The sequence below is a fragment of the Acomys russatus genome, chromosome 8, assembly GCF_903995435.1.
Source record: "Acomys russatus chromosome 8, mAcoRus1.1, whole genome shotgun sequence".
Taxonomy (NCBI): Eukaryota; Metazoa; Chordata; class Mammalia; order Rodentia; family Muridae; genus Acomys; species Acomys russatus.
This window is the reverse complement of record NC_067144.1, coordinates 10,807,247-10,823,610: the sequence shown is the minus strand read 5'-3', so window position 1 is coordinate 10,823,610 and position 16,364 is coordinate 10,807,247. Positions and strand designations below refer to the sequence as shown.

At 42.2% G+C, this 16,364-nt stretch overlaps 1 protein-coding gene across 5 annotated transcripts in view; it reads right to left on the bottom strand.

Annotated features, from left to right (window-relative positions):
- Positions 1-1,889: 1,889 nt before the first annotated feature.
- Tp63 (tumor protein p63) overlaps positions 1,890-16,364 on the bottom strand; it is a 199,040-nt gene continuing 184,565 nt past the window's right edge. For 2 of the 5 annotated variants that reach the window (XM_051150789.1, XM_051150790.1), the window contains exons 11-14: positions 8,736-8,893; positions 6,399-6,543; positions 5,098-5,191; positions 1,890-2,289 (exon numbers count right to left, since the gene is read on the bottom strand). In XM_051150789.1, coding sequence (XP_051006746.1) covers positions 1,993-2,289; positions 5,098-5,191; positions 6,399-6,543; positions 8,736-8,893 — 694 coding nt within the window. In that variant the 3' untranslated portion in view covers positions 1,890-1,992. Of the gene's footprint in view, positions 2,290-5,097; positions 5,192-6,398; positions 6,544-8,735; positions 8,894-14,614; positions 14,794-16,364 lie in introns of those variants that run through there. The other 3 variants (XM_051150793.1, XM_051150792.1, XM_051150791.1) reach the window with 2 other exon arrangements.

Genomic DNA, 16,364 nt, shown 5'->3' with positions numbered 1-16,364 from the left:
CTTTCCCTCCCACCCACCCCCATCTTACAGTTAAGGTATCTTGTCTTATTTGACAGTGTAGTCTCACTAAATGGTGTTTCTGCAAAAATATAAAAACAGCAACAAAAAATGTTTCATCTGTGGTTCTGGAAAACCCAACTATCCCAAAGAGAAAACCATAACAAAGAAAAATAGCAAAGTATGCAATTTCACACACACATACATACACACACACACAAATATATATATATGATTTTCTGGCAAAATCCATACATTACATTTCAAAGGCATATTAGCCCATTTGCACTTTAAAATAAAAATGGGAGCTTGTGTGCAATGACAGTCCTTTACTAAAATGCACGAGAGGATTGTAGAGCTCATTAGCATATACACAACGCATGTTCTAGACTGGGAAAAACCGTATTTGCCTCAGAATGTTCCCAAGGCATGTAGGGGCAACACAGTTGCTACCTGCCTTCACAAGGTATAATACAAATCTTTGTCACAGGTGCTTTAAACACCTTCAGTGGAAAGGTTTGTCTTTGATTTGTGGACATTCCTTGGTCTACACACAGCCCCAAAGGAATCCGGTGGAAAACTGGGTCTTCTTATCTGCTTTCTAAAGCAATTGAGCTTTGAGGATCAAGAGGAAAATAACAGTAGTGCCACTCATGCCACATGAAAACTGCATCCTTATGTTTGTATTTTCCAATCCCCTGCTCTGATTTTAGACCTTGAAGAGAGATAAGCTATGACTTATAGTTAGGAAAGTCTTTAAAAGTTACATTTCCCTTGTATCACTCCATGCTTCAATAGGAATTTAAATTCAGAATTTGGTGGGATAGTTTTCTCTTCCTTTCTTAGTGGAGATTCATTATTTCTGACTCATTCTTGTTATTCCTCAATATCCCTAATACACATTACAGCTCCCTGTAAAAACTAGACAAATTACATTCATCCTGGCTAGTTTGCCCAAATTCTCACAAGAGCAGCCAAATGCACCATTGTACTTGGTCAATCTAGTAGTAAAATTTAGTTTTAGGGTTACTCTAATGGCAGCAAATGTTTCCCTAAGAAATACTAGGATGCCGAGCTTTTCATTTCAAGGGACTATTGCTCTATTTGCCTACTTCCCATCAAATGTTTGGAATAGCTGACTTGGACCATTTAAGAATTCTCAGGAAAAACCAAAAGACATCTGCATTTCTCATTCTCAAAAAAAAAAAAAAAAAAAAAAAAAAAAAAAAGCGAGAGGAGATGCCCTCTCCTATTGTGTGTGACAAAGCAAACATAATTTTTTGCTTGTAATACCCATAGAATGAACCCCACCTAATTGGAGTGGACACCAGTAACATTAAAATATGACAGGGAGAGCTGTATACATATGTACAGCTTTACCTCATAGTAAGCAATGGTAAACACACTGCATGCATCCACAGGGTTGATGTGCTAAATGCTGAACATCCAAAGAACAGACTGGACCTAAACGTACATCATCCTTACATCATCCGACTCCAGAAGTCGGTCACCATACACGATACCCCTGAGAAAGGGGTACAGATCAGCCAACAAGAACAAGCAAATTTCAAAGAAGGTTGGTAAGTGCAACTCAATTTCCATTAAATTACATTTAAACAATACTCAATGCCCCCCACCCAAAATATATATTGTATATTTATATATTTATATGTATAGTCTTAGACTATAAGGCTGAAAATGCTTTATAAAAGTCAGTGAGAGATCTCCGCTGCTGAAAGAGACCCGCTGCTTCTTTGCTAACTTCTACCTAGCAATGTTAGCGCATCCTGTAAGCAAGAGTTTTGAAGGCTTAAAGCCAGAATCGGAATCGGAGGACAGGTCAGACATTAGGTAACAGGTAGCATCTTACTTCTCCGTCCCTTTAGAGACCAGACTGAGAAGGAGAAGGAGAAGAGCTAGCAAAAATGAGCAGGTCTGCCCTGTTGGGGCCGGGAGGTGGAAGAAGACAGGAAGAGCCCAGGCACGATGGGACTCTCATTCTCCTTCCTCTTTGATGCGCTGCTGTTTGTTGCGGCGAGAATCCATGTCAAAGTTGAAGTCATTCCACTCATCGCGGGGTGGGAAAGAGATGGTCTGGCGGAGGGTAAAGCGCACGGCATCAATCACGCGTTCACCCCGGGTCTCGCTGGAGCCCACGCTGACTGTAGAGGCACCGCTTGGGGTCCTCAGGAGATGGGGAGGTGAGGAGAAGTCATGCAGCTGCCTGTGGTCCAGGATACCCTTCCAGATGGCGTGTCGGAACTGCTCGGGGATCTTCAGACTTGCCAAATCCTGTGCAACAGGGAGGAGGCCGGGCGTTAGAAGCCAGACACCTAGACTTTTATTGAAAGCCATTTTTTCACTCTCTGGTGTTTTTTGGCTTAAGTTACATTGAACTTTTTATCACTGACTTGGCAAATCAAACTAGCTTTCTGACAGTCTTCAACGCGTTCTGTTACTAAGAACACAGGGTTCAGTCCTGCTGCTGTCATCTCTGCTGTGGACAACAACTTGCTTGTTCTCCACTGGCCTCAGTTTCTCCAAGTATAAAATAGTGTAGATAATAGTTAAGTAAAAGAGCAAAATCTCAAGAAGAAATGTAAGATTCTTCATGATTCCGTTCTATGGGGGAAGAAGGGAGAAGGTAAGACTTCTAAGCTGGACTGAGTTTCTTAAGTGCCGGGCACCAAACTGATTAGTTTATGTTCATAATTCTACTGAATCATGAGATCAGTGCTGGATATTATTATACCTGTTTTACTGATAGCAAAACTGAAGATTAGGTTGTCATGCCTTGAAGTTATGTCACAAGGGGAAGACACTATGAACTCAAGAATAGTTTTTAGCTTAAAACTGTCTCATAGTGTATGAATAAAATACATTAAAATGTACAGCAGTTGTATGTATGCATTGTGGGAGGGACAAGAGGCCTTTCCAGTAGGGTCAATAGTAAATAGGTGTGGTACATGTCTTGTATGTATTGGTATAAATTTTTGTTTTGTTTTGTTTTGTTTTTAATCTATCTCACAGTTCAGTGAAGCAGCGTGGCAGGCAGCAAGCAGTATTGCAGATGGCAATCAGATCTTAGTTTCCTAGTTATATGCATTGCATACAATTACTCATTTACATTCTAGATACTACAGGCTCATAGGCCAGTGTGGCTATGATAGTCTTGTATACATTATAAAAAACACACGTCGTAATGTTTATTATTTATATTATGAACTCAGCTTTACATCTAAAGATACCCAATGTGTTCTCTTTTCTCTACTAGAAAGAGGCACTAAAATAATGGACTGCTGCAAAGACACATGAGGTATCTGTTTCCAGGAAGACGTCAAGGGGAAGATGAGAAAACCGAATAGCTTTCCAACACTTCCCAACTTAGAAATCTGCCACAGGCTGTCACACTGCCCCATTATATGGGCTTTCGGGCCATGGCAGCTAATCTAATGTCTTCTGCAGCAGAAGAAAACCTCAGAAAGAGGGCGATCCACACGTAGATTGAGTTAGTATGCTCTTTTGCTTCTTGGATCCTTTATTCTTCTGAAACTCTGAACGAGCCCAGGACTCTGTGCTGTCAGCACCACTTACAAGGCAACACCAGCAGCAAACGGTTTGTGCAAAGCGCCTCTGCATGCTATCGGCTGCAGAAGAATCCCAGCCCTCTCCCAGGGGGAAAAGTCTACATGTATTAAATTACATATTACAAAAAAAGTCATAGGGGAAGGAGCAGACTTCCTATTCTACCACATAGGACTCCACTACAAGTGTTTCTCAAATACAGGGATACTCTGCTTTTAACCAGTGGACAGAAGTGAGTTTTAAAGCTATCTAAGTCCTGTCAGAACTTATTCTTAAAGCTTTCTCTATAGTTTGTAGCCTAGGATATGCTCTTTCAAGGAAGCACCCGAGGTGACTTCTGGAGTGGGGAGGGATGGGTGAGGGGCAGCATGGTATATACTGATCGCTATGGGGCTGGGGCCCTCATGCTGCAGAGGCATCTCTAGCATAGGTGCTCAAGGAGGGGAAGGAAGCCCCCGCTACAAGCAGCAGCAGTGGCAGAGGCTCCCATTTCTTCCCATAGGTCCAAAGTGCCATCTGGAAACTAGAGCAGACGATCGCAAATGCCAAAGAAAGCCGTAGAAAGAGGAGGACCAAGGAGGAGCAGGTTGCTGAAAACGCAAACAAAGCAGCTCCCACGAATGCAGAAGTTCAGAAATGGAGTGGAAAGCAGAAGAGCGTTCCATCACATGCAGCTTGTGTCAAAGAATATCAGAGTTGGAAGGGAGAGATTTCTAAGTCAATTGCATTCACTGAGGCCCTGAGAGGCAAGGTAACAGCCTCAGATTTCTTTGCTTCTAAAAAATCCATGCTCAGGACTTGAACTCATGGCCAGCGGTTATCCTGATGATAGGGGCAGGACAGTCTTACAACTGAATGGAGGATCGTACAGTAGTGAAAGGGACAGTTGACTCACCCTTAAAGCCCTGACTTTAAGAAGAGGTAGAAAAGGCTAGCGAACAGGGTCACAGCTAGAGATTTACAGCCAGGCATCGCTTTGTCATGCCACCATCTACTCACTATGGCCAATGATAATTTTGTCATTTCTCTGTACACTTAAATGGGACTCACACTATGTCCTTTCTGCTCTCCTGCCTGATGATTTAAACAGACTAGTAAGAACATTTTAACCAATCTTGAGTAAGGTTCGCTATGTTGATGAAGCAGGATTCAAACTTCTGAGCTGAAGTGACCCCTCCCCCCGGCCACGCCCTGCTTCAGCCTTCAAATTGCTTGGCTGTCAGCCACCTGTCTTGAACATAAATGGTCTTGATTGCATGAGTTAAGTATTTTACTTCTCAATCTGCATGCAGGTGGATGCAAGAGGCCACAGCTGAAGGACCAGAGGTCCTGACCGCTGCGCTTCTAACCTGGAGAACCCTTCTGGACAGGGTCATGGGTTCCATCAGAATTGAGGATTAGAAGCGTGACCAAAACAAAAATCTAAAACTAGCATGGATGGAACTCTGAGGCATAGGTACCAGAGGAAGAAAATGAAGAACTTTCTCTCACGAGAGAAGTCTAGCAGTTACTTACATCCATGGAGTAATGCTCAATCTGATAGATGGTGGTCAGCCCCTGGGTCGTGAAATAGTCCACACAGGATGAACAGCCCAACCTTGCTAAGAAACTGCAGAGGGAGACGGGAAGAGGAAGGAGGAAACAGAAAACGAAAGTTCACCCCAACTGCATTGGCGAGATAAAGGAAAACCCGACTTTTGGCCCTTGGATGCCCTGCGTAAGAGACTGGTGGGCGAAGGAAGCATGTGACATCTGAGAAATAGTTAGCAACTCGGGCTGCTGGTAAACGGACAACAAAATCGAGTCTAAGCATTTGGAGGGTGGTGACTTTTCAGGTGGTGATCTGAGGTATCCTAAGGATTTATGCAAATGTAGCAGGGGCCATTGTGGGGGGAGTGGGGTGGTGGGGGGTGAGGGGGAGGTTGAAAGATCCAGTGATCAGGTGCCCACTCCTCTTGCCTCCTCGACCACATCAAATTGAGAACATCTTTATTTACTGCTTTGTGCCCGAGGGTTTCTTAGAATGTTTTAGATTGTGAAAATTTATAGTCTAGGACTCCAGCAGATCATTGATACTTTTTCATTTGTGTTCTTAAGACACAGATATTCTTCTTTGGGATGCTAGCCTAAGGTTGGTGATGCCACTATCATCCCAGGGCCAATGTCTGCTGAGCTAAGCCATGTACTCCACCGTCTCTTTGGCTAAGCACATGGACAAAGCATACACTACCAGCAGCCAAAGCAGAGGACTTACAATAAACAGGAAACACGGAGCTACATGTGCCTGGGTGAGGAACACCCTTTAGGCTTTGTTATCTTCTGTCGACATGTAACTCCTTTTCCTGGAGTGTCCCCATTTCCCAGCAGAGTGGCAGACCCTTCTTCAAACTTCACATTTTTGCAAATATTAAAACATTTTAATAGACATCCAACTCCAGAATTAGGTCCCTTGGTGCATGAGAGCTGTGAGACCCATAGAGCAGGAAGAGGAGCAGGACAGCCATCCTATAACCCTCTGGGGGAAACCCAGCCCTGAGCACCAATTCACGGGCCACAGTTGACCTGTGAAAACAGGAGGGAGGAGAAGGCACTAAATGAAGGCCAAGAACCAGGTCTGAAACCTGTGTGCATATAATTTCAACTTCCTCACACTGGTTGGAGGGGTTCTCGATAGAGCTATGTTGACCACCCTAGCGATTGGTCTCTGCGTCCTTAAATCACGAGGCGGTGTTATTTCTTTACCATCTTTGCCAGTGCCTAACCCTCCACCCACAGATGCTTAGGACCAGCCCCAGGAGCACATGCTGTGTACTCACCTGACGATGCTGCAATCGGTGGGGTACGGAGGTGGGGGTGTGCAGTGGGAGGTGGATGGCATGGAGAGTGGGGGAGGGAGGGCTTGGGTGGGGCTGAGTCCATTCATGTCTCCAGTCATTGGCATGTGAGTGCCCATCATAGGAACTGAACGGAAGCAGGAGGAATAGAGAGGGTTACTAGATTATCGTGCCCCAGTGTCCCGGTGAACTAGCTTGACTTGTTGAATAATACCAAAAAGCTATGAGTTTGGTTGCTGTTTGTTTGCAGGGGAGAGGGGTGGTGATGACCTAACTTCCCCATATCCCTTCACACAGTCTATGCCTCATCCAACAGAAGAGAGTCAGAACTCCAAACTAGTTACAGATTTCTGAACCATTATCCTCTCAGGCCTCTCTTCCTATCCTTTTCTTCTACTTGTTTTTTTTCTTTTTTTTCTTCTTTTAAGTTGATATATTTTCACTTATACTGCTCAAAATGGGTAGAATTTGGTTTCTCTCACTACACTTATCTCCTACAGCGTGGAGATTACCTCTATGTTTCTATACCCCACAGGCACAGCAGACTTCTTGATACAGCAAATGCCCAAAAACTTACCCTGAGAGAAATGTGGACAAATACACGTGAACAAGATGTATTTGGAAACAGGAGGATTTACTACAGTATTGCTTTGGGAACTTTATGCTTAGAAAGGAAAAAAAAAATACAACTCAGGATTCTAACTCTTTCTTTGTATATTCTTGTTCTTACTCTGTTGTTCAATGCATTTGAATTATCCAGTATCACCAATACTTTGGGCATTTTTCAAAACCATGAGCAGCAAGCATTTACTTACATTTCCCCCTGCAGCCCCTGCCTCCCCAAAAGGCTTAGTAATAATAAAATTTGTAAAATATATTCAGCTTTCTGGTCAAAAAGCAAAAAGAAAAATCTAGAAAATGAGAAAATAATTTGTTTCTACTTTAGTAACTAGAGGAGTCCCTTGGGGGACCCCTGCTGTGAGGTAACCAGCTGCAAAACCCAATCCTATGGCATCTAGTGGGCTCCCTCAGACTTGCCTGAGTGCCTGAGAGGACAACTGTGCACTATGCATAACATGTAAGTGAATTGAAATTTGTATAAATGTGAAATGTGACTATCATATTACCACTATCTTGTCCCTAGAACAAGCTGGGGTTTTTAAACTTTGTCACAAGAGAGAAAATAAAATCGAATGGCTTCTCCTTTCACTGTCATGTTGGGGACCTGAGGGTACATCACCACGGTGAGAGAGCAGCCTGCTGTAAAGTCCCTGCTGTCAGGCTATGGCACTGAAAACTGTACATGGGCTGTTGAGGCGCAGACACAATCTCAGGCTCTCTTAGCTTCTTTCAGACAGGCTAGGCTTTCCAAAGAAAGCGAAATAGAAAGGTTTGTTGACAATATTTAGGAGTTTTGAAGGGCCAGATGTTAGGTCTTGGTTTTTTCATGGAGTAGGGATTCTAGGACCTATACAGGGTTCCATTTGCTCCACCCATGAAGATGCTGTTTACCCTTCATTTTTCCTAGTCTCTGTTTCATTTAAGTCCCTTTTGCTAGGCTTACTTGCAATAGACAAGGGAAACCTGCTCATTGGCTATATGCCAATTTCAATCCATTTATTTAGACTCGATTTTTGCACTGCCTTTTATTTGTACACTTAGTTACTATGAGGACGGTGTGTGTGTGTGTCTGTGTATAAGTGTGTGTGTGTGTGTGTGTGCGCGCACACACGCAGAAGTAAGGAAGAAACCCCTTTATAGATCGATCCCCTGTTTATTATTGCATATGAAAATGAAGAAAGACTACAAAGCCAGAGACACATAAAATGCCAAATGTCTGGAGTAAATCATGTTAAAGACAGAATGTAAGACCAGAGACCTGACCAGTCTGCAGTTGCCCAGGGACCCTCGTAAGAATCCAGGCAAGCATCAACATCCTCACCCTTTCAGCCTAGCACACCACATTGCTTCCCTCGCATCAGACACACTTATTTTAAGCTCTGTCAGAGCGGTTTGGAGGTCTCCTGTAACCCCCTGTCCAGGCTGGCAGGAAGTGAACTGTTCCTGTCTCAGAGTTCTTTATCCCTACAGAGAACACCCTAACCCCACATCTATCTCGACTAGGGTATTTTGTGATGAAGTCCATACCTCAAGAATGAGGGACTACCTGTGAAAGCCAGCTCAGCTGGCTGTGGTCTCCTCGGTCCACTGTGCTTTGCTGGTACTTAGTTTAGGGAATGGTGGTTTTGCCACCCTAAAGGATGCTCCTCCCATTCTAGCCCTGTCCATCCTTTGGCATCTGAAGGGAGATGTGCTTACTGTTGGCTCCCATGCCCTCGGGCATGGTGGTGGGGGTGAGGGCGTTGCGCTGCTGTGGGTTGATAAGCTGGCTCACGGAAGGCAGCTTGTTCATGCTGTTCATTTTGTTCAGAGGTGGGGAGCTGTTACCGTAGGAAGACTGAGACTGCATCGAGGTCCTGGGAACACAAACAGGGGGAGGATGGTCAACACGGCACATGGAGAAGCAGGGCCAGTCATTGCCAACAGGTGTTGGATTAAGACATGGCCTAGAACTATGTTTGCGCCAGATGTTCCTCAGAATTAATGGTCTAGAGTCAGTCCTTCCCCATCCATACAACACTCCCCTCCCTGGGAGGGACTCTGAAATTATCGTAAAAATCACTATTTTCTGGACTATACACAGTAGAGTATTTAATATCTCATTTGTGAGAGGGAAAATTTACACACTTCTTTTCTTCTATTGTTTCCTCCATCTTCTTTCTCTCTCTTGGTTTTCAGCTTAAATAAGTCTCAAAAACCAGTAAGGAGAGAGAGAGAGAGAAAAAAAAAAAAAAAAAAAACTGAGCAAAGCACACAAGGCTGATAAAATACAGGAAGACACTAAACTCAATTGGCAACTGGGGCCTTCCATTTACAACAGCGTCCCAGGGCATTTGGGATGCACAGCAAGTACCTGAAAGAAGAAATCATCTGAGGCATTTGACAGCATTCCCTGCTGTCCCACAGAACCCCCTTAGGTAGAACATATACTTCCTTAGCTGAGTTTGAGCTGAGAGGGGACACAGTCCATGCCAACAGCTCTTCTTTGTAGGAGAACCTTTGAACCTAAGCCATGGTAGTGATGACTTTCTATAAATTGTACTTATAGTAGTTGCATTAAAAAAACATAGCTATGTATATTACAGAGACAGCCCTGTACCCTTGCTGTATGGGCTACACTGTGAGTAGCAAGAAATGTAAATTTTAATGGTTTTCATATTTGAGAGGCTCAGGGGATAGCAATCCTTCCTTCCTTATAGGACTGAGACAGAAACTGAAGGACCAAGTGTAGAGACCATTTACAGCGAGTAGAAACTAGAGTGAGGATCCTCCTTTGACTGCTGTTTCTGACCTATGGAGGGGAAAAGTTCCCTTTTAGAAGGTCATCAAACAAGAGGTTTCATTTTGTTCTCATTTGCCTTCTTTCGGTAATGCCCATATTCCTATATTTATAATAATAGACAAATTTGCATTTGTGTGTATGAGGAATATTGATATCGAATGCTTTGTAACTGAATGCAAGTTACAAGTAAATACAGTACAATGTTCAAAAAAAATTAAATTTTAGATATGGCTTTAAATATTTGTACATTAGGTGGTTTTTGAAGGTGCGCAGGATTCCCCGTAATTGCTGAAAGCAGGAAGCCTGCTTTCCATATCAGTGCATAGTACGGGCCAGGGTAAAGCAAGCAATGCACACTACAGTTATTTACGTGAATCAGAATGACTGTGCAAAGTTACGACAATGTTTAACTTTGGTTCTCTTTAGCCTTTTTAAAGTGGTACAAACAGGTATAATAATAAATCCTCTCAATTATGAAACGCCTCAGGCTGCCTGGCTGCTTTTTTGTCCATGTTTGGGTGATTGTCACCACTACAGAGCATGTCATGCCATAGCATGGAAGCACATGACCAGCAGATTACTATTATTACTTGAAAAAGAAGTAAATATGGAACCTTAAGAAAGCAAGGTGCTCAAATGCCGAGTGTCCACTGCTAGCTGCGTGGGTCAAGGACAGAAATGAGTCTCCTGGCACCTAGCCCATGGCTTTTGTTTCTTTTGACTTTGGGACATGCCCTTAGAAACAAAATGATGGTGGACAACAAGGGTGCAGGATCAAGAAATTGCTGACATACTAAGATAGTGTACGCAAGGTAGGTACATTATCTTAGGAGCAACGATGATGTGAAGGGAATCTTCCTGCTACCAAGCAATTCTAAGTCCATACCACCGACATGGAGGAACCTGGTGGGTTGTGAGCGTCCCAGATCAACCTACAAGCCTCAGTAAGTCCATATCTCAGTACAGGGAAGCACAGAGCAAGGCAGTGTGGTGGTGCTAGCAGTTCCTGCTTCTATACCCGGCAAGGAAAGCCAGAAAGTAGCTGGGAGCTAGTCACTCATATTCAGATGCAGATAGGACCTTTAATTTGAAAACACTTCATATTCTTTTCCATCCATCTCACCAAGCAAGTGAACATATAGCCAACATTTATGATAAGAATAGTTTTAACCATTAAGAACCAAAATTAGGAAGATAAAAAAATACATTGCCAGACTTTACATTTGTCCATAGACTTTGGATCATAACTTATTACTATCTTCTACATCCTTTTAAAACCGTATTTCCTTTGTAGTCATTATATTTTTTACTACCTTATTAGCTAAGGCACTGTTTTTCACTATACTCAACTTAACCGTAGGAAGATAGGCCAGAAACAACAGACACACAGAGAAGGAATGTACATGTCTTTTATCTTCTGGATAGGAGCTGAACGTATAAAGTGGCAACATTTGATCCAAGGGTCACCTGAGCCTTATAATCTTAAGAGTAAGCCTTAGGCTCTCTGTGCAAGAGTGTCTTTGAGGTCTGAATGAGATCATGTGAGAGTCCTGGACATTGTCCAGTGTATTCTAAACACTCAGGAATCTTGGTCTTTTCTGCTTCTCTTAAAGCCCCCAAATGGTCACTTTCTACTCTAGTATTTGATCAAACATATGAAAGGTACCAACTTAGAAATTTATAGGAGGAAGTGGCCAGAGTTGACACAGGTTATTAATAGAGTAAAGATAGAAGATGATATTAATGCCAAAAGGGCCACAAATCTTGAATGGACTCATGAGAACACAAAAGCGGGTCTACAGACACAAAGACAAAGGTCATGACACTGCCATCATTGCTAACTGCACAGTGTCTGAAATGGACAGCATCACACATTAGGGAAAGGTATGGTCCATAGTAAAGTCACAGCCACCTCAAAGGCCCTGAAAATTAGGCAACGTTTTGGCCATTACAAGTACAATACCATAGTTCTCCAGTAAACAACCTCCCCCCCCCAAATTTAGAGGGCAAATTACAATGAAAACAGAAGCTATGCCATGCTGATTGATTTTCTTTCTTTCCTCTCTGTCCTTGTCACTCACCCCAACCAAAAGACAAACAACCAATAATGTGATGACAACAGATCTTTGAAGGGAAATGTAGTATGGTTTCCACTTGGGGGCATTTCTGCAGAGCCTTACTAGGGTCTACTAGGAAATGAATTATAGGGATACAGACAGGGAAGTCTCCTGTAGTTCTAATCTTGACAGAGATATTAGTAAAGCCAAGTTACAGGATTTTTTTTGTTGTTTCCTTTCACTGGGTTTTCACTGGAGACTGAACCTGGGTCCTTACACTATCAAACTCTCCACCACCAACTGCTTTGGTTCCAGGTCCACAATTCTCAGTTCTTAACTCTAAAGCCATAAACTTTGTTTGCCTTGCCAAGAATAAACTTTAGATTTTCAGGGCTAGATGTACTTTTAAGTGATCTGGGACCAGAAATTGGGCTACTTCATTCTACCTCTCACATCTACGCAGTGACGGGCAATCTTCATAATAAGTCCCAACTTATGCCCATGGCCTTCCAAACACTTATTTGCTCCTTTTTCTTGATTTAAATAATTTAATTACATTAATTAAAACTCTTAACTGGAATTTGATGACATGTTGGGCAAATGTATTTTCTAAGCCATTTCTAGAATGCTGAATATAGAAATGGGAAAGGAACTGTGAAGAGAAAGGACACTCTGAATATGAAGAAGGTAAACAAACAAACAAAAAACAGGAATATACAGAACAATAATTATACCTCTTCTAACTGTTTCCCAAGAGCTCCTCTCTCTGTGGCCTCTATGTGTGGATAATTTTGCCTCTGAAGACCAAGGTCACCAAGAGTTCTTTAGAAGGCCAACCATAATATAGAAATAAATTCCACCATTTTAAATATACACATGTATATAAAGGTTACTATAAGTACATGGAAAATTTACATAAGAATAGGCTAAAGGAGAAAAATCTTTCTGAAAGAAATGTCAAAAATCTAAGTACGTTCTCCAATCCCTTAAGTAATCAAAATTACTAACTGAAATATAGCAAGGGCATCTGCATTTACTAATATACTTTAATCTCATGTCGAGATATTTTTGTCTTATGTTTTTCTCTGTTATTTACTTTGGTGCATTTATAGAAACTTCCTTTGAAATATTAACTACAATGACACAAAGTTCAGAACACATAAAAATTTAAACCAAAAAACTTAGGATGTTGGCCCCACTCTAGATTTCTGGCCAAATGATTGCTAAAGCGTATGGCATATAAATCTAATTATCTAATACTTTTGGACTTAGCCTAAACTTAATTTAGTAATTTGGTGATTTGAAACAACATCTGAGACTCACTCAGATGCCTTGGACATAATCACTCACAGAGCTAAGAATCTGCTTGAAGTTCCTTTAGGCATTTTAGCCAACTTTCAGAGTGGTAACTGGGATACAGTATCTTAAATAAAAACACAAAAGAAATAGAGACAGGACCACATTGACCGCCCTCTCACTCTTGATACTGAGACCCACACATAGCACTTGCAGCACTGACGATGTGTGCTGGGGGAGAGGCAAGAGAGACAGAAACAAAAACTACAAGATAAACCAAGATGCAAAAGTTTATTGAAAATTAAAACCACACATCCACAAAGCAACAGCCTCAATCACAAGAAATTGTTTGTCTTGGTGACACAGAAGGAAGCACTGGTGATTTGGTTGGGGTCGGGGAGGGGGCTGGGATGTTGAGTAAAGAAACTTTCAGTTTCTAATAGATTCTGTCAGTTCTTTTTGAGTTGGAAAAGTCACTTGTTTAGCTCTCTGTGAATTCTACCCTAGGAGTATTGGTTTTAATGCCTGTGCGCTCAGGCATCATTTAGCCAGATAAATGCACATGAATAGTAGTGAGAAATCTGCCTGGTTTTATGGTAGGAACGGCTGAAGGCCAGCAGTGCCAATTAAACAAACTAATCATAGATTTAGTGAGGAGATGGTTTGAACTCTCCCGGCAGTGGATAATGGTAAACAAATACCCCGGGCAATATTCCTGGCGTAGTTTCATCTTCTATTAACACCACCAAAGTAGCTTACCTGCCTTGGCATCTAAACAACAGTATTGAGGATAGGTCACTGTGCAAAGACCACTACCATAGCAGACGCTAATGTATAGCAGCAGAGATCAGACTTGGCAAAGCGCTAGTGAACTTTCTCCTTACATAGGAAAAGAGTACAGGAATAACGCAATTTATCAACAAGAGCCCCGCCCCCAGTATACTCGACAACCTTAGTCAGTTACTATTTGCAATATTTGTCCATGGCCAGCATTCAAAGGGCCCAAGTCTCAAGTCAACAAGGTTTGCTTAGGCACAGACAAGAACAGATTTTTTTCTTGTTTTCTTAAAAATACACCTTAGGTTTGAGACCTGCTCAAAAGCTTTATTATGAGTTTTAGAAACACAACAGAAGGTAACAGAAAAGGGTTCCAATAAACAGTGTAATGACTTTTTCCCCCACGAATCCCCCTCCCTCCTAGGAAAACAATAGAATGCTCACAGACACGCACAGTCGCAGCTCCTGTCCAACCAAGGCAGGATCAAAAGATACAAAAATGTGCAGAAAGCATCTTTCCTTTGTAAAACTTTGAGTCCCTTCAAAGATTCTCTCACTAGTGGGTGTGTGCCTTTGAGCAGCTGGGTCTTTGAGCCAAAAGTGTCTTCAAGTCCTGTTTGTGAGGGCTAGATGCGTGTACGCGCACGCACGCACGCACGCATGCGCACACACAAACACACGCATGGCAACACAATGGAACACACATGCTCGAGCACAGAGACGGGGAATCTATGGGTACACTGAGCGGTTTGGGGGGTTGGAATGTCTAAAGAAGACGTCAGGCCGGGTTGGAGATTCTCTCCGGGGCTCCACAAGCTCATTCCTGAAGCAGGCTGAAAGGAAACTGTAGAGAGGAACCAGAGAAAGAGAATGAAGGCTTAGGACTCGCGTGTCCACATCAACTGAGCACAGAAACACACCCTTCTCCTACCTTCATGATCATAAGGCAAATGGAAAAGGTCATCTGAAAAAAAGCCATCTCTCTCTTTTCCTTTAAAAAAAAAAAAAAAAGCTTTTACAAGCATCTGGAATGGTCTACTTTTTAAGTTATGTAAAGAGGAAGCGAGGCAAGGCAAGGGCAGCTAATCAGCAGTGTACGTCAGAATCTTAATATTAAAAAATACACCTTCACAGGCCCTGTCTAAGAGTTATCTGGGGCCCAGTCATCTCTATTTCTTAACATAAGGTGACTCACTTGAGGGTTATGGGGACGGGCAGGTCCAGTGTTTAGTATAGTGCTTGGCATGGGTATACTGGACTCAATTAACTGACAAAGGGAATACAGAAACAAGAATAAACTTTGATCCTCTGTAAAAATGTCACATACCCAATTATTATACCTCATTACTGTTCTGTCTAGCCAAACTCTGAAGTCTGAAGGAATACGATCTTATCGATGCGGGGGCTGCGTCATCGTGCATTTGGAAAGAAGTATTAATGAGCATTTTGTATGGGCCCCAATTGAGGTAGGTAAATATTTTAATCCTCTCAGTCACAAACTTGGCCTATAAATGCATATATCAAACCCATGAAAGCAACTTTTGCATAATTAAGAAATCAATTATGCCGCAGGATGCCAAGAATAAGCCCTTTTATTTGGCTAAAGGTTGTGCAACCTGGTGAACTGTTCGGGAACTGTTTCCCAGACTGGCTTTTTGAATACTGTTTGTTTAGTACTTTCAAAGGAACACAGCCATTTTTTTTACCCCTCAATCTGGAATCTGATATATCAGCAAGAATTGGTATCCTCATAACGAAATATTATCACCAAGAATGCTGCTTCAGGTTTTAGTCTTCTTTGCTTAGAAGGTGCAGTCTGGAGTGTCTCGGATAGAAAATCCTAGCATACTCAGCAAGCACTGAGCATGTCAGCTTTCTAGTGAAGGTCTAGGTTCAAACTTTTGGGCCTAGAAGCAAGGCCAGTTCTACAAGAAGACATGTCCATTTGGAGAAGTGATTTAATCGAATTTAATTAACCTTTGAGGTTTTTCTCCATCACTAATTCAAAGCTACTAAATCTCTGTCCTGAAAATGTAATAATCTTGCTGTGAAGTTCAAAAGCAGCACTGTGTCAACTATAAAAATTCAGATTTTTATTATAACTGTCTGGTTAGCCAGCATGAGATTACCAGGTTGTTTGTTGCTGCTATTATTTGCAAATCTATGGAGCTGGCAATTTCCAACAAATTTTCTTACAATCTAATTTAGAAGTGTGGTTTTGATTTATATCAGTTTGGATATCTGCGTCCCTTACTCTCTCTCCAAAATTCATCAAATAGTCTTGAAAATACTATCTTCTTACACCTGCTGAAGCTGAAGTGCAGACATAACTGAAAAGTGCAATAAAGACAAGGAGGCTGAGGCTGGTAACCACAGCAACCTGAGACAGGATGCTGGCTGCACTGCTGCTGCCTC